This window comes from Gallus gallus, chromosome 1, assembly GCF_016699485.2.
Source record: "Gallus gallus isolate bGalGal1 chromosome 1, bGalGal1.mat.broiler.GRCg7b, whole genome shotgun sequence".
In the NCBI taxonomy this organism is placed as follows: domain Eukaryota; kingdom Metazoa; phylum Chordata; class Aves; order Galliformes; family Phasianidae; genus Gallus; species Gallus gallus.
In genome coordinates this window covers 82,105,757-82,125,258 of record NC_052532.1, presented here as the reverse complement: position 1 = coordinate 82,125,258, position 19,502 = coordinate 82,105,757, and the positions used below count along the sequence as shown (strand labels likewise).

The 19,502-nt window shown below is 44.7% G+C and overlaps 1 protein-coding gene across 7 annotated transcripts in view; it reads right to left on the bottom strand.

Annotated features, from left to right (window-relative positions):
• LSAMP (limbic system-associated membrane protein) overlaps window positions 1–19,502 on the bottom strand; it is a 965,359-nt gene that overhangs the window by 146,786 nt on the left and 799,071 nt on the right. For all 7 annotated transcript variants that reach the window (XM_025143740.3, XM_025143780.3, XM_025143807.2 and 4 more), the window contains one exon: window positions 10,311–10,543. In XM_025143740.3, the coding sequence (XP_024999508.1) occupies window positions 10,311–10,543 (233 nt within the window). The remainder of the gene's footprint in view (window positions 1–10,310; window positions 10,544–19,502) is intronic.

The following is a 19,502-nucleotide window of genomic DNA, read 5'->3' as shown; positions in this document are numbered from 1 at the left end:
AAATCCAATACATGAAGATGGAGGGAATTTTATGCGTAACTTTGTCCAAGCCTCAACAGTCTCAGCCTTCAGCTATCAGAAGTGACCATGCTCTCAATCCCCATTTTTGGATTTCCAAAGAGATTTCCAAAGTGAAAGGCAGACAGACGAGTGATGGCACACTTGATGTGCCTTCGAGAAACAAACCAATCTCTTGATTCGGAAGTCTGAATATTCCCAGACTTCCACACACACGGCTCAAGAAGGGCTTGATTCCCCCTACCACAGGTCTCCCTACTGACAGTCCAAGCTGTGACAGAGACTCAGCATCACAGATGACATCTACCATGTGCTAAATCAGATTGCCAAGGGGAACCTTTGTTTCTTTCCCAAGAACAACCTGGATGCTGCTATTGCTTTCCTAATCCATTACCTTTCTCCAGTCTTCTGTTGGAGATTAACACATTTTAACCTAATATTTACTTCTTCAAAGACATTTTCAAAAGCTGGGGTTGATTTTGAGAAAGTGCTCCCTATGAATACTCACTAAATGGGAGCCATATGTCTAAGTATCTGTTTCAGCTTTGTCTATTTTGTTGTACTCACATTTGGCAAGTTCTCTTTTTCCCCTTAACTATCACATCTCAGGCTTTATTAAACCAAGCTGCTATTCTGTTATTTTGGAGATTTTTTTTTTTTTTCCAAGCATCCAACTACTGACGTTTTAGCAGCTATATAGGAAATGTGATATTAAGTCATTATTTTCTCAGAATGCTTCTGCACTTTCTGGTGAGGAGTTGCTTACCGGGGTAGCAATTCCAATATTTCTAAAGATAAAAAGAAGAGCTCGAGTGCTGAAAAAGCCATCAAAATCCAAACACTGAAAGCCTATCACTTAATACAGTTTATCATTTGTTGTTTTTGTGGAAAGTAGCTGGAGGCATATCCTCCAAGATACAGCTTACACGCACACCAGAACGACAGATGACACATCTGCTGGGCAGTGAGATGATGGCCAGCAACTGGATAGAGAGAAGTATAGGAGCACAAGGTTACAACAAGATGGCTGGGATCAATATGCACTGTGCAGACACAAACACGTGGTAGGAAGATGCAGCACAGATAACATAACTATCTGCCTTCTCTCACCTTCAAATCCCAAAGTCACCTTTACAAGGACGGTCTCACATTGGAAATATTATTACCTTGTTTCCTTTCCTGATGTGCCAATCTCTTTCTTTCTGTAATTAATTCATATTAGATGGAAAGCTTTTAAAGCAGGAAATAAATTTGCTTCTTTCTGCAAGTCTGGATGTTGTTTTTGAACTGTTGGCTCAATCTAGGTTTATTTTACAATCTGTTTCTAGTCAATTCCAATTGTCTTGACGCCAATGAAACAAAATTCCCTTTAATTTCAGTGGAATCACAATTTTGATCCAGGTCCTTATCCACTAACACACAGCTACAAGTGTAGACAGTTACACATCAGCCAAACCCACGGATCTCGAGCTGCTGGGCCACAGGAATCTGGAATTTCAAGAGAATACCATATGGAGCTTTGGGCATGTCAGATTTGCAGTATCAGCTCCACAGGAACCAGTGAAATAAGAAAAACATTAAAAAGTAACACACTGTGTCCATGAGTTCACAATGCCTGGCTGTCCTAGGTCCTCCTATCTCATCACTTGGACAGCCTTCAGAGCCCTTGACCGGTTTTGGTCAACATGGTACCAGCCAGATGGCACACACATAGCTCCAAATCAACACGTAGCTGAAAACCCTTTTGTATGTCCTGTCAGAAAGGGATGCAGTAGGAGACTGGGAGACATTAGTGGGAATGCTTTAAGGCAGGGTCAAGGTCTCAGTGGATACGAGAGGTGCTGGAGGTAACTGAGCAGAGGATTACCAAGAGCAAGGACAGGCAAACAGCATAACCATACAAACGAAATCTTACATACTACTCTGTTTCCTTAGCAAGCCAAGCCAACTTCAGTATCTCTGGGGTTTGAATATAATAAAAACTCAGCTAAGCAAACCACAAATCTAGCTAACCTCAACTTGGCAGTATTTCTTTCAAATGAAAGGAAGAAAATAAAATGGATAGTAAAGCTACAGAAAAGGTTGATCTGAGACAGAGAAAGGTGGAGCATGATTAACCTTTAGCTCTCATCTGTAGTGCAAGTAGAAATACAAGCTGGTCCTAAAATTTCTAGTGGAGACTAGATATACATCTTTTATTATTGAAGGTTAGAAATACAAAGCTTTAGATTAGATCAGATCTTGTGAGAAATCTTTCTTTTTATAAAAAAAGTCATTGCTCATCTTCAAACTACTAAACAGTTACAGGCTTGTTATTTACAATAAACATTACAAGGGCCGCTCTGAAAGTAATGCCTCCTATTTAATTATGTTGGCCCATGATGTCAGAGGCAGATATTGGTGGTACAGAAGTAGAGGTTGAACCTTCCCACCAATGCTTCTTTACACATTGTTGCTGTGTGACAGGTGGCGGCAGAGGGGCAGTCTGACAGAATGGTGTCTGACATGGAAGTGCAGATGAAGCAAAGGTGCGTCACTGAATTTCCTCATGGGGAACAAATGCACTCACTGGCATTCATTGACATTTGCTGAATGGTTATGGAGAACAAACAGCGGATGAGAGCACAGTGAGGCAGTGGGTGGTGCTTTCCAGAAGTGGTGACAGTGGGGCATCTCTGCTGGTGCAGAATTTTAGGAGCATAGCATTCAGGCTCCTGTTCATCACTGTCAAAAATGCACAGCTAATAGTGGTGATTGTGTTGGAAAAATAATTGTGTTTTGTAGCTGGGAATATGTCCTATCAAATAGTGTTATTGTGCTCTTTGTATCTGTTGTAGTTTCCATGGAAATAAACAGGAGGTGTTACTTTCAGAGCACTTTTTATCTGCAAAACAAATTTTTCCAACATTTGACATGACATTGGTCATCATGGAGGAAGTAAGCACCAGGAATATACCACTTTACTTAGGATGTCACAGGGGCTATATCCTGTTACGAGCAAATGAAGTCGAGGTTCAAGGCTTGGAACAGGTCAAAACAATTCTGTTGCTACCACTGATACTGCTGTTCCAGCCATGAGAGAAGGAACACACTTGGATATACGGTTAATGGCTATCTGCACTCTCTCCAGGGTTAACAGACATGGGACTACATTCTTGCTGTTTATGGAGCTGAAAGCAAATATTGTTTCTACACCACTGCCTTACAGCCCAAGCTAAAACATGGGACGATAGACTAAGAAAACTGGACCAAGAAGTATCAAGGGAAAATGTTTCACAGCATTGGTCTGAACCTTGAATCAGCTGAACATGCAAAATTACACAAAGTCAGATGATACTTATCTAAAGAGACCACTCAAGCTAAGATGAGTTTATATATATATATACACGGAACTGGATTATCATATCAAGACCCTTCCTCCCAGCCACAGGAAAACATTCAGTTCATTTTATGCAATACTTTCTCCTCCAAAATGAGTAAGCATTTTTTGAAGTATTCTGTTTTTGTCTCTTGCCTGCACCTGCAAAGCAAGCACCAAAATATTACCAGAAAAACTTCCTGATTTATGCACTAAATGCTGCGAGCCAACCTATAAAACAGAGCCAAAACCTACACTGCATAGTAACATTCCAGCCCTGCCTAGAGATAGGAAAATAGAAGTTAAGAGAAATCAAGACACTATGGGGAGGCCATAAATGTATTAGAATGGGGAGTGGCAGGAAGTTTATTGGTAAACTACGAAACACCAGGTGCAATTTCTTGTAATTTATGGGTTTGGGAAAACAAAACAAAACCCCACCAAAAACATCACAGAAAACCTAGAAAGGCTGCCACCACTACTACTGTGCGCCTGAAATTCTAGAATTACTTTGCTGGTAGGAAATTACAGTCCACAATAACAATAGAAGGGGGGGCAGCAAAATCTACTGTGCTTTGGTTCCCCAAGATGATTCTGTGCTCTCTCTGCTTATTTTCCAAACCAGTCTGATCTGCTGTCACTTCCTTCTGTGCACGTTGGTCCCGTCTCTCCCAGCCCTGTAGTAATCCGAATTTATCTCCTCCCTCCAATCTTTTCTTCTTCTCCTGCACCACTTCCAGTAAAAATGATCTTTTTTCTCCCTCCCAGAAAATTCATACTCCCATGTTATCTCATTATTCTTTGCAACAGCATGCCAAATTCGCTGCCGTTTTCCCACTGGAGCTATGTCCTGAAAAAGACAAAGTGGTCTGTGCTCATTCCTACCTACTGCAGACTCTCTGGAATTGAAAATGCTACAGTGCTAGCACTCTGAAAGATCCCTCTGAATTCTGGGCTCTGCGCCCACCAAGCGGGAAAGAAAACGTATCTCAGAGAACAGCACCTGACTCCAACATCCTTATTGTTTGACTAGCAAAGGAAAAATAGCTTCAGCTCTCAAGTTGTTCTGCTTCTAGCACAGGGGTGGGAAGGTTAGAAATGCCAGGGGAAGATGGGCCCCATCAAAGCTCTGCTGAGCTCGAAACCAGCTCTGGTCTCCAGTGACCACCTGCAAGCACTGAGAGCCACCAACCCCATATCTGTCAGGGAATAAACTGGAGGAGAATGACAGTAAGGAGTCCAGAAAGGCTAAAAGGTGCACAGCACCACATGGACTGCCCTCCCTTCCCCCCTGGGCTCTCCTCTACAGCTGCTGGAGACAAGTTGACATGTCTGTGGGGTCAGTTCATCTGATGAAGTTTGGCTGGCTCCTTCAGGTTGAGCTGGTCAGTGTCCTAGAAGGGCCTGCTTCTTTTCACTAGTGATAAAGGGAGTCCAAGGTGACTCACCCCAGTGGAAACATCTACATTTGGTCACATGAATCTCTGTCTCACTGGCTTAGCCCCAAGGCATCCAGCAACCTTTACATCCATCTGATACCTGACTTCAGGTTTCCATGAAAGACGCTGGTGTGCCTTGCTCCAGTTGTGTCCAGAAACAATTCCCATAACTCTGAAGTCTAAGGCAGAATTTTCGCCTATGCTTATCTTCAGCAGTGAGGGCAAAGGCTGAATAGATGGAAAACCCCCTTCCTCCTCAGCCCCAGAACTGGATCTTACCAAGGAGCTCACTGCCAGGGCAGTGTTTATATGCAAGAAGCCTGGCTAGCTTCAGTTGCCTTCGTGGACAAGGAATTTTGCTCTGTAGTGTGTGCACCAAGTCCTTTAATTTCAAGGGAGTGGATAGAGAAGGGCAACAGCTAATCTACTCTATAGAGTTAATAACAAATTTTCAGTGGTTAAATCTCAGCATCAACAACTGCATCTTTGTACCACTTAGAAACAATGAATGGTCAATTCTGAGTCTTTGTAAGCAAGGACCTCTACAAAGGCCATGCGTAATGGAGAAAGGCTACACCCTGTGTGGTTCTTTCCATACAATAATGCCTGTGATCAGTTGGGAGAAAACTGGAGGATTTGGCCTTTAGCTGGTACACACTGATTTCGAGTTTGCGATTAGGGCTGGGCAGTAAACAAGAATTCCTCTTCATGAGAACTTGCTGCCGACGCTTCCCAATTTGTTTTTGTTCTGCCAAAATGACAAAGCCCTTTTGAATTTTTGTCATGAAATAAACATCTAAACAAGGGAGAGCGCACATCCTTTGAACTGCCAATAACGGGGAATCACAAGAAATGTTAGAGTCTGAGCAAAAAGGCAAGCGTGAGTTCTCCATACTCCAGATACGATCATTAGCTTTTAGACAGATTACGGTAATTCTGTATTTTTTCCTCTTCCCAGCTTTGACCACAAAAGGAACCTAAGACCTCTAAAACCTTCCTGATTAAATTTTAATCAAAGCCAAAACCAGCCAAATATTTTTGTTCCACTGAAAAGTTCCCAAGTGCCTCCATTCACAGAGATGCCTTGCTGTACAGTCTCTTGACAGCAAAACCAGCAACCATCTGCTTGCTCCTACCTGAGAGTAATTTAGCTTGAGCTGGACAATTTTAAATCTTTATTGCCAAAAGTTTTAAACCCCATGCCTGCTACAGCCCTAAAAGAGCCCAAGACAGATCTTGGAGAGGGGCAGCCACCAGGTTCCCTTTATGGCTCACTCTCCTAGAACAAGTTACTGAGTGTAACGGAGCAAACAATTAAACATCCCCTTTGTAAACACCTAGAGGATAATAATACAGTAAAGGAAAAAATAACCAATGCATTTTTGGCAAACATATATCTTGTCACCCCTTTTTTTATAGGATAACTGGCATAGTGGATAAAGAGGGAGCAGTGTGTGATATATCTTGACTTGAGCAGGCCTGACAGCCTCCTGAACAAGCTAAGAAAATATGGCAGATGTTAAATCACCATCAGGACGCTTCAAAGAGCTGCAATCAACAGACAGCTATCTGCAGGGAGGGAGGTTTTGTGAGTTGTTACCACGGTCCTCTTTGTGCCCTGATCTCTTTAATACTTCACTTAACACCTTTGGGATGCAATAGAAAGAAGGCACCTGACTTTCAATGAGGACACCAAGCTGGGGGCCACTGCAAGTACCTTGGAGACCATCTCCATGGAGAAACCAACTGGATGGAAAGCAATAGCAGCAAGCACAAGTGCTGTGCTCAGGAAGGGGGAAATCACAATTAATGCTCAACTGCAGAAGCAGATAATCTGCAGCAAGTCACAATGTAACTACATGAGGGTTAGAGAGCTGCAGGGACTAAATAAGAGAAAGCAATGAGCTGTTCTTATAAATAAAAGGTGAATTTTATCTTATTCAGGGGTTAGTTAAGTAAAGCATGATATACAGAACATTACAGTCACTTATTTGCCTTTCATCTGCACAAATGAGTCCTAAACTAGAACTTTTGCTTTGGTTCTGGACAGTATACTTAAGGAAAAGTGTTGCCAAATTATACAGTAGTGAAAAAAAGTACAATGTAAGGGATGGAAAATAGGACCTGTGAGAAATCAGCCTGTTAGACTGGACTGGAGAGATCTAAGACTCAGGGGTTAATAGGCAGGTGGAAGGTAGCTTTGAGGAAGAGGCGGATAAATTCTTATGATCTGTTGGGGAAGGGTCATAAATATTTGGTAACAAAATTGGTTTGGATCACATCTTACTAAAAGCTTTCCAAGCACAACAAGCATGAGATAATGGCCACGCACGGCTTTCGAGGTGTGGGGTCTCTTCAAAAAATATGTGTTGGTAGCAGCCAACATCTAGCTGATCTTGTCTCTAGTTCATAGGAAAGGACCACATTGCCTCTTGCGGGTCCTTCCAGATCTTTGCATCTCTGATCAGAGGCAAAAAGTAATATGCAGAGTAGCAAATGAAAGTCTCTAATTGCCACTACACTTACAGTGCGGTAGCACAAAATGCTGGTGGTTTATGGCCTTGTCACGCCTTCACCTCAATGTGAAGGGCACAATATCAGCGCCTGGTAGTGACTGAGTTGGGCAGGGACAGCTGCCTCAAGCTCACCCCACTCTGGCAACAGTGCTGGCTACCTGAGTCAGAAAGACAGAAGAGCTGGCCAATGGTCATACTCAGCAATCTTTGGGCAGTGGATGTCTATATCTCCAAACAGAGCCGACTTTGAGTTTGAAAAGGGGGAAAGAGTAATAAATAGTGCTGGATAATCTTATATTCTATGATTCTATGATTTTCTCAAGAGTGGAAGTGCAACTCCATTAAGCTGTGATGATCTAAATGCAGCCGATTCTTAGGACACATCAAAACCCATCTCCTTCAGCTGGCACTGTAGTTATGGAAGTGGCCTTCCCTATTTATAATGCACCAATCCTGTACCTACATGTCAGTCTCTGATATAGCTAGCCCACCTGTTTCTTGGGGTGAGGGGGCTGGGCTTTCACAGTGACCATCTAGATGAGGTTGCAGAAAAATGAGAGATTAAGGCCCTGCCTCTGGTGCCCGGTGCAGGGGAGCACAGACATGGGATATCACTAACTGAGCAAGACAAAGGGCATGAGCACAGCTGCTGGACACCAGATGGCAAGGGTGGGCAGCACCAGCCTGAATGCTTAAAAGGAACTTTTGATGGTCATCCCAGGCACCCTCCTGCCAGACCACCACGCCAATCAACTAAGAACCCTGTTATTTAATTTTTCGGGAGTTGTGTCCTATTTATTTACATTTAAGTTTGGGATGCCCACTGCTTTCTGTAGTCCATGTTTTTAATTTTATAACACAAAAGCATGAGAAGGAAATAAATTATATTAAATAAGAAACCTAAAAAGCTTAGCACACGACTCAATATCCAAACTCCTCTCATTTGCACTAGTGACAGACTATTTTTCAGGCAGGCAAACTGCACATCTGGGAATAATAATAATAATCAATAGGAGAAAATGATACTGTGAGAGAAAAGGGATGTTTTGCAGTATATACCAGTTTCTAATAAATTAGTTTTATTAGTTAAGATTATTTAAAATGAATTATTCATTAGTTTTAAACTAATAAAAATATGGTTTAAAATAAGCCTAATTCCTCCAAATTGTAAAGGAATTTGTATTTATATTTCTCTCTTTTTTCCCCCCTTTCTCTTAAACAAATCGTACTTACTTTTAGGAAATCTGAAGCTGTGAGTTTCATCTAATTACAGAATTCTGGGACCTGAAGCTTAAGAAGTAAGCATGATATTGCAGGGGGCCTTTTGGTAAATCCACGGAACATGTTAAGCAAAGATTATCCACAGACACTGCTTTGAGGCATGTTCGAGTGTGCCAGTACCTGAATTCTCTCATCCTCAGAAAGGTGGCAGTAGCTCAGAGCTGGACACCCACACATGTAAGTGAAAGCTCAGCTGAAGAACTCAATTCTGCTGCTTACGCTCGTATCTAATAGGCACAAATAAAATTAATAATACATGTGTGTGGCTCTAAAATTCATTCATACCTATATTTTTCTTGACAGGCAAAAGGAAACTGCGTGCGGTCAGACTTTACCAGCAATAAACTACCTGCATGGTTGCGGCAAGCAGCAAGGCTGGGTACACCTCCAGGGCTCTGTGAGTGCATTTCATGCTGGGTGCGTTCTGTCACACTCTCAAACAGTCCAGGAGACCTGACCTGTGTGCTGGTGCCCATCACTCCTCGTGCTGCTGAAGGGGGATTTTGCACAAGACAAATTGGGAACCTTCATTCTCACTGCACTCACATGTAAGGCATCACCTCTGACCACACATCCCAACTTTGCCTTGCAGATGAACACTCAGCATGCTAGTTAGCCCTGGGCTGGCCAAGTAATAGCAGCAAGAGGAGAGTCCGTTTGTACATGCATTTATACACAGAATGATCCCAACATTAGCCGTGAGAAATAAAATTTGGAGCGTTTTTGGTTGCTAGACAAATCCAAAGAGACAACAAATTCCTATCTGACCGATAACAAAGAGGCTGAACGTTTCTACAGTACGTATTAAACACAGCCATACGTACCTATCTATTTAAGCTAATCTATAAATATTTTAGATAAATAGGAAGATAGAATTGTGGGAAGATTAAAAAAAGTCAATGTTTTGTTTGCTATTCTGGTCTAGGCAGGATGGAACAAGCAAACTCCATAATGCCCTCACCAGTAATTGGTGACCTCCTTGATGTGTTTACTTTCTATTACACCAAGCATGCAGGCAAGCAGACAGGGCAATGCTGCTTCAGATTGCCAAGTTTCCAGTTCCCTGTAACACACGCAGGAGGAGGGCAGCTAAAAATGGAGCGCGTAACAGAAGGTAGGCGGCTGCTACCACAGGTACCAGGTTTCATACATGCCTAGAGACAGTGCACCCTGCGAACCAGTGACCCTGCACAGAAAAACATCCAGGAAAATTAATTCCCCAGCCTTGCAAGAGGCTGACAACAGAAGGCCAAAAAGCACAACGCTCTTGCTGATGTAAGAAAAAAAGAAAGAAAATCTGAGGAAGGAGATGGAGAAGAAACAAGAGAGCTATCTGGGAAGACACAAGGCAAGCACCACATCCCAACAAGTGGCATCATAAACAAATGCTTTCCCCTCAGAGCCAGAATGACCAGAGCCAAGAGCCAGGTTTGTATCTAGAATATGCCTCGGCATCACTGATGTTCCTTGCTCTGTCACTGCTTTGGAAAGGACAGACTGATGTCAGAGCAAAGCCAAGCCATGCCGCAGAGGAAGGGGACAGTCCTGCTGGCTCCTGTTGTAAACTAAATTGCTCACTCCTGGCTGCCATTGCAAGGTCCACAGTCTATTCGCTCTGTGGTTTCCCTCAGAAGGACACAGATCCTTCCACCCACCGTGTTTATCTCTCTTTGCTCTCTTCTCAGGCATGTTGCTTACCTTGCACAATCAAGTAAACCTGGGAAGTCTTGGGGTGATGCTGTGTCTGCACTGAACACGTATAGGACCCCTCATCATAGACATCCACTTTCTGGATCCTCAGGCTGTATTCCAGGGGGCTTCTCTTCTCCAGCTCTACTCGAGGGTCCAGGGACCACTTGTCCTCTCCAGCAAAAATGATGCCAGAACGGTTTAACCAGGCCACCTTGGAGCTTCTGTCTTCTACAAAACACCTGAAGAGGGTGAGAAAGGAGAGAGAGAGATTAACAAGCGTCTCCATTTTGTCCCTTCCCTTTACTACATTGCTCAGGTACTATTTAGTACAGTCCTGCTAGTGTAGCAGCTCCTCACCACTATGGCCCACAGCCCGTTTCTTTCACAAGGATTTTTTGAAGGGCTTCACAGACATTTGGATTTGGGGTGGCCACAGCTCCTGGTCTCAGTTCCTGTTGTCTATGACCTACACATGCACAACAAATGACTTTGGAAGGCCACAAGAGATCCTGGTCACCAGATCCCTTCTAACTGCCAGCAAGAAAGGTCAGAAGGAGTCCTTCACATGCTCCCCCCTCACCTTCAGAAGTTAAGCACACAGAAGAGTTGCATTCCCAGCCTGCTGCCAGCCTAGATGGCAAAGATTCAGAGCTCCAGCTTTGTCAGCTCAGCACACAGCTTCTCCAGCAGCACAAGGGGAGAAAGTTGTGGTGTTCAGCTCACAGCTGAAAAAGACATAGGGACTCAACTCCTCTCTCTCCTGGCGGCTGTACCCACCCTGGCCAGGCTCACACAGGCTGAGGGGGTCTGTCCATCAGCAGCCTGTAGGACAGAGCAGCTCAGTCTCCAGAGCTCTTGCTCCTCCATTGCTCAGAGCTCTGCTCACAGCCTCCTGGCATCCAAATAATCTAGCACCTCTCCCCAGCACTATTCAGGCACGTGTTGCCTTTGAGAGAGAAAAGAGAGAGGATAAAGATTATCGCTTCGAGATAAGACAAATATTTGACAGTAGGCTAGTAGGCTTTCACACAGCCTCTTAGCACGGGTCAAACATTTTCCAAGTTCCTCTGCTTGAATGCATTTCATTCAGGCCGTGCCACAGCTGTGCCCTGTGTGATGTAACCCCACCACACAGCCAGCACTTCCCACTCCCCTGCTCTGTGGATGTTCTCTGGGTTGTTCTGGGTTACCTGGGGGTAGGAGGAAAGTCAGGCTGTGTGGGAGTAGCTGAGAGGCTCACCGAGCTTCTGGCCAGGCTGGAAGCAGGCCTGATTTGACAAACATTTGCTTTAGAGAGCAGCCCAAAAGACCCCAGCCCGGGGTTCAATCTTTTTGAAAGGTATTCCAAGCTCCTCTGTGCACATTTTGGATTTGTGAAAATCCCAAGGGGGATGGCGTCGAGAAACTAAGCAGATTAACAGCTGCAGCTGAACTCAGTGGGCGTTGAAGTTTCTTAGTCACTTCTGAACCAGCAGCACACCTATCTGTATGAGCAGAGTATAACAGACCCAGCACAGCACCAGCCCACCCGTGCTGCTTTCTGGACCTGCACTATATGGCACAGCACCACTGCTCTGCCTGGAGGTAGGCAGGGCATTTCTGTGCCACGCTCTGTGATGAGGTGCAAAGATGCCTCTGCCACGTCCCTTGGGCACGCTCACCCGGGACCCTAAGTGGCCGAGAGGAGGAGGAGAAGCACTACAGAAGACAAAAGCTGTGTCACAACCTGTTGCATGCTGTTTTTGCCCAGGGTCATCCCTAGCCCAGTGGTACAACCAAAATAACGTGAGAGGGAGAAAGAAAGAGAAGGCAATGAGGAAAACTGGAAGAGTGAGCAAACTGGATCTGAACTACTCATCTGGGCATACCTTCTCCTCTGAAACTGCCACAGAAAATCAATGCACGAGTGTGGAAATTCCAAGCCCAGGCATGCTCCAAACATACACCCAGGTTTCCCAGCATGTCCGTCTGCACACACGCACCCTCCTACTCTGCCAGAGATGCCACCCAGCCTTATGGATCGTGCTTTAATAAGGATTTATGGTGATGATTTTCACAGTGTAATAAGTGCTAATTCAATACTAATAGAATATTAAATGGCATGTTAACTGACATTTTAACTGCAAGGCAATGGGAGCAAGGCATCTGCAAGATATCAAATGGCTCTTATCGTTCACTAATAATCAATAAACAAGTTCACTGAGATAGTCAAACGCTTTTCATTAGGCTTATTGAAAGCATTACCATCAGTGCAAGTGAATGCTAATAAACTATTTGTGATCCATCCATTTAGCTTTTCCTTGTGGTTTCGGGTTTAATTTCTTGACATCTGCTGATGCAGCTACTGAGAAGGGTGGTGAGTTGTGATGGTCATGTCTCGGACAGTCACTACAGGGACTCAGGAACTATTGATATTAGCACGAATTCAATCCATACACACAGAAGGAAAAGAAAACTTGCTGCTGTGCCTCTTTAGTCTCTTTGCTGTCTCATAAAAAAAACCACCAAAAACCTAAAAGTAAAACAAAAAATGCAATATAATTTGGCTCCTTCATGACTTTTAGCTACTGCACCATTTCAAGTTGCTACTGAGATCTTTCCATTCCTCACTCAGTGCCTAACAATCGTGTAAGAGCCATCCAGGAGCGGACAGCTGCAAACTGGAACTGGAGAAAGGCACCCGGACATCCTCACACACATCTCACAGTCACCATTTCCAAAATACTGAAAATGGAATCACCGAGGTTGGAAAGGACTCTTAAGATAACCAAGTCCAACAATTCACCTAAAACTACCAAGTCCACCACTAAACCATGCCCCTTGGTGCCATGTTCACACATCTCTTAAAAATCTCCACAGAGGGAATGCTACCACCTCCCTGCTCATTCCCATCCAATGTCAAAGCACCTTCTACACGAACAAATTCTTCCTGATACCTAATCTAAGTTCTAATTCTCTGGCAAAACTTGGGGCCATTTCCTCACAGACTACCACTAGTCACCTGAGAAAAGAGACCAACAGCCATCTCAACACAACCTCTCGTTGGGTAGTTGCAGAGGGCAATGAGGTCTCCCTTGAGCCTCCTCCTCTCCAGACTGAACAGCCCCAGTTCCCTCAGCTACTCCTCATATGTCTCGAGTTCTAACCCCTTCAATAGCTTCTTTGCTCTTCTTTGAAAGCATTCTAGCAGCAATATTCTTCTGGTAGAGAGGGGCCCAAAACTGAATGCAGTGGTGAAGGTGCAGCCTCACCGGTGCCAAGTAGAAAGGGACAATCCCTACCCTTGTCCTTCTGGCCATACTATTTCTGATGCGTGCTGGAATGCCACTGCTCTTCTAAGACAGCTGGGCACACTGCTGGCTTGTGTTCTCCCCTCACGTGGGGGAAAAATACACAATGTGGTTTCGGACTGCATTTTCTGCCCTCCTTCCCCAAAGCACACTCCAGCAACAGCTCCACATCACCAGTTCCCTACTCCTCATTAATCACTGTTTCTCCATTAACTCTTTGGTCATCCCCTTGCCAGCCAGCCCCTGTGCAGCAGTTCAGGTGTGCGGACTGCCACATGCCACACATGGCAACCTGGACTCTGATCTATAGGGCCTGCTGAGGAACACGGCCTCCTTTTGCGTCAGGATGTCATTGGCCTAAGGTGGACCTGGCCTCAGCATAGACATGAGCTTTGCACGTCTACCCCTGAGCAAGGGCACCCTAAGCTGTGCACAACAACTGGAGATGCCATCATCTGTTGAGCCTGTGTTGTGTTTTGGCTATATGGTGCTGTGACCTCAGTCAGCACACCTTGCTGCCGCTCTTGGGGTACCTCACCACTCAGGTGACAATTCTGATCCCTGCACCACTGCTCACTCTCTATCTGAACTGCATGAGTGCCCTCTCCAATGCTTGGTATGGCAGGCAGCCCAAAGTCTTTCTGCTCTGCTGATTAGAAGCCTTTTTTTTTTTTTCTTTCTAATTTTAAGTCTAGATTTATTCATGGCTGGATTATATCCATTCCCTCTCATGCCAACACCATCCTTTAGCTTAAATAACTTTTCTCTCTCCTGGGTGCTTATCTTCCAGCGCGTTCACTGAGAGCAATCATATTCCCTCTCAGCCTTCATTTTGCTGGGCTCAACAAGCCAGACTCTTCTAGTTTCTTCTTGTATGATAGACTCTCCATTGCCCTAAACATCCCAGTAGCCCTTCTCCGCACCTGCTTCCGTCTGAACTCCTCTGCCGTGACCAGAATTCGTACCCAACTTTCTAGATGAGGTCTCCCCAGTGCCTTGTACAGAAACGTTCCTATCTCGCTCTCTCTAACATCAACTGTTTTTAATGAAAGCAAAAAGGTTTGCAACCAGCGAATATGACTATCAGTGCAGAACTGCTCATGTGCTGTGAGCATCCTCATCTCTCGGTCCATTCGATACGGACAGAAAATGAAATCCGAGGGAATTCGCCAAAAATATTCCAGCCTAAAAATGAGAGCTGCATGGGCTCTCACTAGCAGACACACAGCTGGTTTCCCATGGGTTTCCTTTATGTTAAAATGACTTCTTAAGAGCATAGGTTTCTGTTTTCTGTATAGAAAAAAAAAATCAAACCCAAAATTACAGTAATTGTTATGCCAGTACTCTCCTGGGGTGGATGTAACTATACCAGAACAAGAGAACTTATACTGTCTTGATTTATAGCTCTTCCCGTCTTCTGGGGATCACTATACCTGCATAAACAGCTCTGGTCCACATCCACTCAAGCAGAGGTACCTTTTAATGGTATCAGTACAAGCTGCTATGAAGAAAGTTAACTCCATCCTGGCCAGACCCAGTACATTTCAAATCTCCAAATAACGCTCCTAGAGCTTCCATCAGGGTCTTGCACTGGGCTCAGATGGGAAGATGAGATTGCTGAGGAAAGCCCAGGAGCTCCCTCCTTTTCCATTCTGGGACTTGTTGGTGTCCCTTTTCAGTTCAGCCAGAAACCTGATTCTGATTGTGATGAAGCCTGATTAGGTGATGTTAATCAGCTACTGATCACATAGCCTTGTTGAAACATCCAGCCATGAGTGTATGCCTCACTTGGCTTGCCTGCAGCCTCTCGTAGCATCACTGGGACCTCTGCACTGTCAAAAGGGGAAACCAGGGAATAGCAGAGATGATGCGGGATGGCGACGGGGAACATTGCCAGAGGATTTGTCTTTGGTTTTTGCTGCACTTACACCAAGGATGCCGTGCTTTTACCATCAGCAGGACATGATCTGACATTTAAAAGGCACCTGCAGTCACTTAGGAACTGAAGCTCACTGAAAGACAATTAGTCTCTTCTGGGAACTAGATATTGGCTTTTACAGTGAATTTGTAGAAGGACCTGAAACTAAACAGCAACTCAAGAGTCTCTGTACTATTATAAATTTGTTCTGGAATACACCAAGAATGGGCCTGGGAGTGACTAATAAGTTGCCCCTGTGGGCTATCACCCCCTTTACCTTCCTTCACAAAATTCAGTATTGGAGATGGCCTATTCCTTCTGCCTGGGTATGCCCCACTGCCTTGTTGGTAACTTTCATATGCTCACCAATAGGTAGATCCAGAAGAGCAACTTCCAAACTTTCCCGTGGTTCTCTTTTTAAAAATAATAAAACAAACAAATAAATAAATAAATGAAACATATTTCCAGGATGTGATCTCCTCTCTGACAGGAGGGAAGGGGGGGGGGGGTTTGGCTGGGAAGTCCACGTGACTCGGTATCTGGTAATTATCCAGCCGCAAAGGCAACGCGAAACGTTCTGTGCTGTCGCAGAGAATGACAGCACCTGGAGCTCCAGCACCCAGATAAAAAGCGGAGAGACAATCGGGCAGATGGAGAAAGGCAACGCTACATTGCAAGAGGGGAGAGAGGAAAAAAAAAACAGGGAGAGGCAAAAGCTGGCGAGAAACATCAAGGCAGCCAGCACAACTACTGGAGAGAGAGATGATGCCACAGATTAGTACAGAAAAGGCCAGCTCTGAAAGAGGGGAAAGCAGAAAGAAATAGAATCATAGAGCAAGGCTTGTCCAGACCTGAACGTCTGGGGAAGGAACTGGGAACAGCAGCAGCAGTGAATGGGGATTGCAGCAAGCTCTGAGCACCCAGATGCGTGGTCCAGTGCTCACCCTCCTGTAATTAGGGACAGACATTTCAAACGAAGCTGGAACACTTCCTAAAAGAATGGTGTAGATCACCATCTAAATCTCATGATCCTTTCCAGCCATAAAAGCCTGTTAATCTAGACTTAAGCAAATATAAGTTGGCCTCCTGTCTGAATGACAGTTTGCATTCCACCTTGTAAGTTTGTACTCTACCTCTTTTATCCCCAGGCATTTCTCAACCCCTTGCCCCCTCTTCCTTCTTTCTTTTTAAACTCATTAACATTTTGAGATAATTTGTTGCTGAGAATTTCATAGATTAACCCTTAATTGCTACAGGGCTGTAACTGTATCAGATTTAAGTGTTACAGGAAACTAGGAAGTGCCTCCATGCCCCCTATTATGTGAAGCAGTTCCTCCCAACACCTGAGGAGTACACTACCTGGCATCCAACATCATGCTGTTTTGAGGACCTTAATATCTTTTCCATCTCATACTGTTCCTTCTCCAAAAGGGAAAGGAAAATACTGAAATTCTTTTTAGAGGCAAAGCACAGTGGGAACGGGAACAATATTAGGGAAAATAAGACCAAACTTTCCCATCTTCTCTGAGGCTATGAGTACCTGAGATGGCTCACTCCAATTATCATCCACCCTTCCAAGCACTGCCCTCAGCAGCTGAATGGGAAGGATGGCTTACAGCAATGAGGGCAATGGTGGGCCTATCCTGCCTGATCCCTCCAGCTGCTGCATCCCCAGGAGGGACGTCTCCTTGATGTGCCAACACTCCAGCTATTATTTACACCTGACCCTTTCCATCCAAAGCTCCCAGTGCTGCTGCACAGCTGGTGGAGCTGGGGCTCGTAGAGACTGCACAGACGATGTGTAGAGAAACACTGGCTTCCCTGACTGCTCCAGCACTGTCATCAGTGCCACTGTGGACTGAGCTACACCCGTGTGAGCAACAGTAGGAAACAGAAAGAAAAAAAAAAGCCTAATGTAGACACAGCCTTTGAGGAGCTTAACCCTTCTTCCCCTTTTCTATCTCTCTTCCACATGAAAGCAGAAAACAGCTTCTGAGCAAGGCACACGTTCTCATTTCCATATCTGAAGCCAGTCCTGAAATACCATCGTGAAATAATGCCTTGAGAGAGGAAGCCATGAAGCAGATTCCCTTTGAGAGATTCTGCTGCTTCTCTTTTTTAATTCCATCCAAAACCAACTTCGGATGAGTACGGAGCGCACCTGGACGGTACAGTCAATCCCAGGTTACCTTGTTACCAGAGCGATATGGGGAAATTGGAGGGAATTCAGAGGCAAGCAACAACAAAATCCATCAAAGACTGGAAAGGGATCAGCATCTAAGGGAAGCTTAAAACATTAAATATGTATAACTTGACTAAGAGAGGACTTAAAAGGGATATGTTGACAAGCTATACCTCTTTGGAAGCTGAAAGCACCAAGGGAAGAGAGGAATTATTTAGCATGATGCGTGGGGGTCCAGAAAGGAGAACTGAGTAAAAAAAAAGAGAGGAGAAATAAGTCTGTTCAAACTTGAAGAACAACTTTTTTACCACCTTCAAGTGCTAGTCTCATGAAGAGTCCCCCAAGGAAAGCAAGGAAGCCTCTAATGTCTCAGATATTTAATATAGCTACAGTCTTCTTTTCACTAACTACATCCCTAAGCAATCAACTACCAGCTGAATGAACTACCGATACAAAGACTAAATGCTTTGTTATTTCCAAAAACCACTGGCATACGGTCACCTTCCCAAAAGCACTTCCAGGTGTCAAGCCCTTAAAAGCCACAACTGACCCCTGACTTTTCAAAGTGCTCAGCACTGAGATTAAGATCAGATTCGCCAAACGGCTCTGGGACCTACCAGCTCTCAGTACAACACCAACATTCCTGAACCTCATTTGGCAGAATGAGCTTCTTTACCAACGTAGCCCTTTACCTTGCTGTTGAATATGAGCTGTTATTGAAAATACGTCTCATAGATGTTTTACAATCATAGAAGAAAGCACTGAAAGGTTCAGACTTGTGTTCTGTTTATCCTGTGTGCCAAAGAGCTTCATTAAGTGGAAACCACGGCAAAGCCATAAAAGCTAGGCAGCGCTTGGCAATACTTTTGTCCCTTTATTTGCAGCTTTGCTGCATTCTGCCTCCTTCCAATGCACCACTTCAGCCCACCAAAGGAGCCTTTCCAAAGGAGGCACTGGAAAGAGGCTTGCAGGGGAGGGGAAGGAGTAGCTGGAACGGAGAGTTCCAAAAAGCTTTGATCTGAGCTTACCTTCACCCTCCAATACAGCATGCCTTGCAGAGGAGGCCATGTTTATTAATAAATAAACAGAAGAGGAGAGAGGGAAGAGTGGAAAAGAAGTTTCAAGTGCGTTTGGTGGAGTTTTTTCAGTTAATATGAAAGCCAGGAGCTCGCTTAAAACCTCCTGTTTGGAAACAGACTGGGAGGAAGGCAGGACTCCTTGAGAAGTGGGGAAGGAGTAACTCCCGCAGCCATCCTGCAACGAAACCTGGCAGACCTGACCTGCCTCATAGGCAACGTTGTTTGGTGTGCAGTGAGGACGGTGAGAGGTGGGGAGCGACGGCTGCAAAACAGCCTTCACAAATGCAGGCACCACCTTTGGGCACACTTATCTTAGCACTACTGTGAGAGATCGTGTTTTTCACTCTCTCTAATTGGGAACTGCCTGGGGACATGAATTCAGAGCAGAAAGCAGCAGCTGAAGCACAAACTCATGCTGCCCACAGTTTGAAAGCAACAGGCTTGGGTCAACCGGCTCCGAGCTTTGGAGCCTGAACTCCCGCCCAGCTACCAGCGGCATCACAGACATAACCACTCTGCTCTGACTGTTCCTGAACCTTCTGACCTGCAGCCTTCAAGAACTGGCAAAACAAGCCGTGCAAATCAGCAGGAAAACAGAGCTTTAAACCCTTTTTGCACTTCCTAGCAAAAACAGTACCACTGAATCCTACTGGAAGGGTTTACCCAGAGGTACCTCACCTGGACCCACTGTCCTTCTTGCCGCTTCTCCCAGAAGCTTGCTGTGCAACA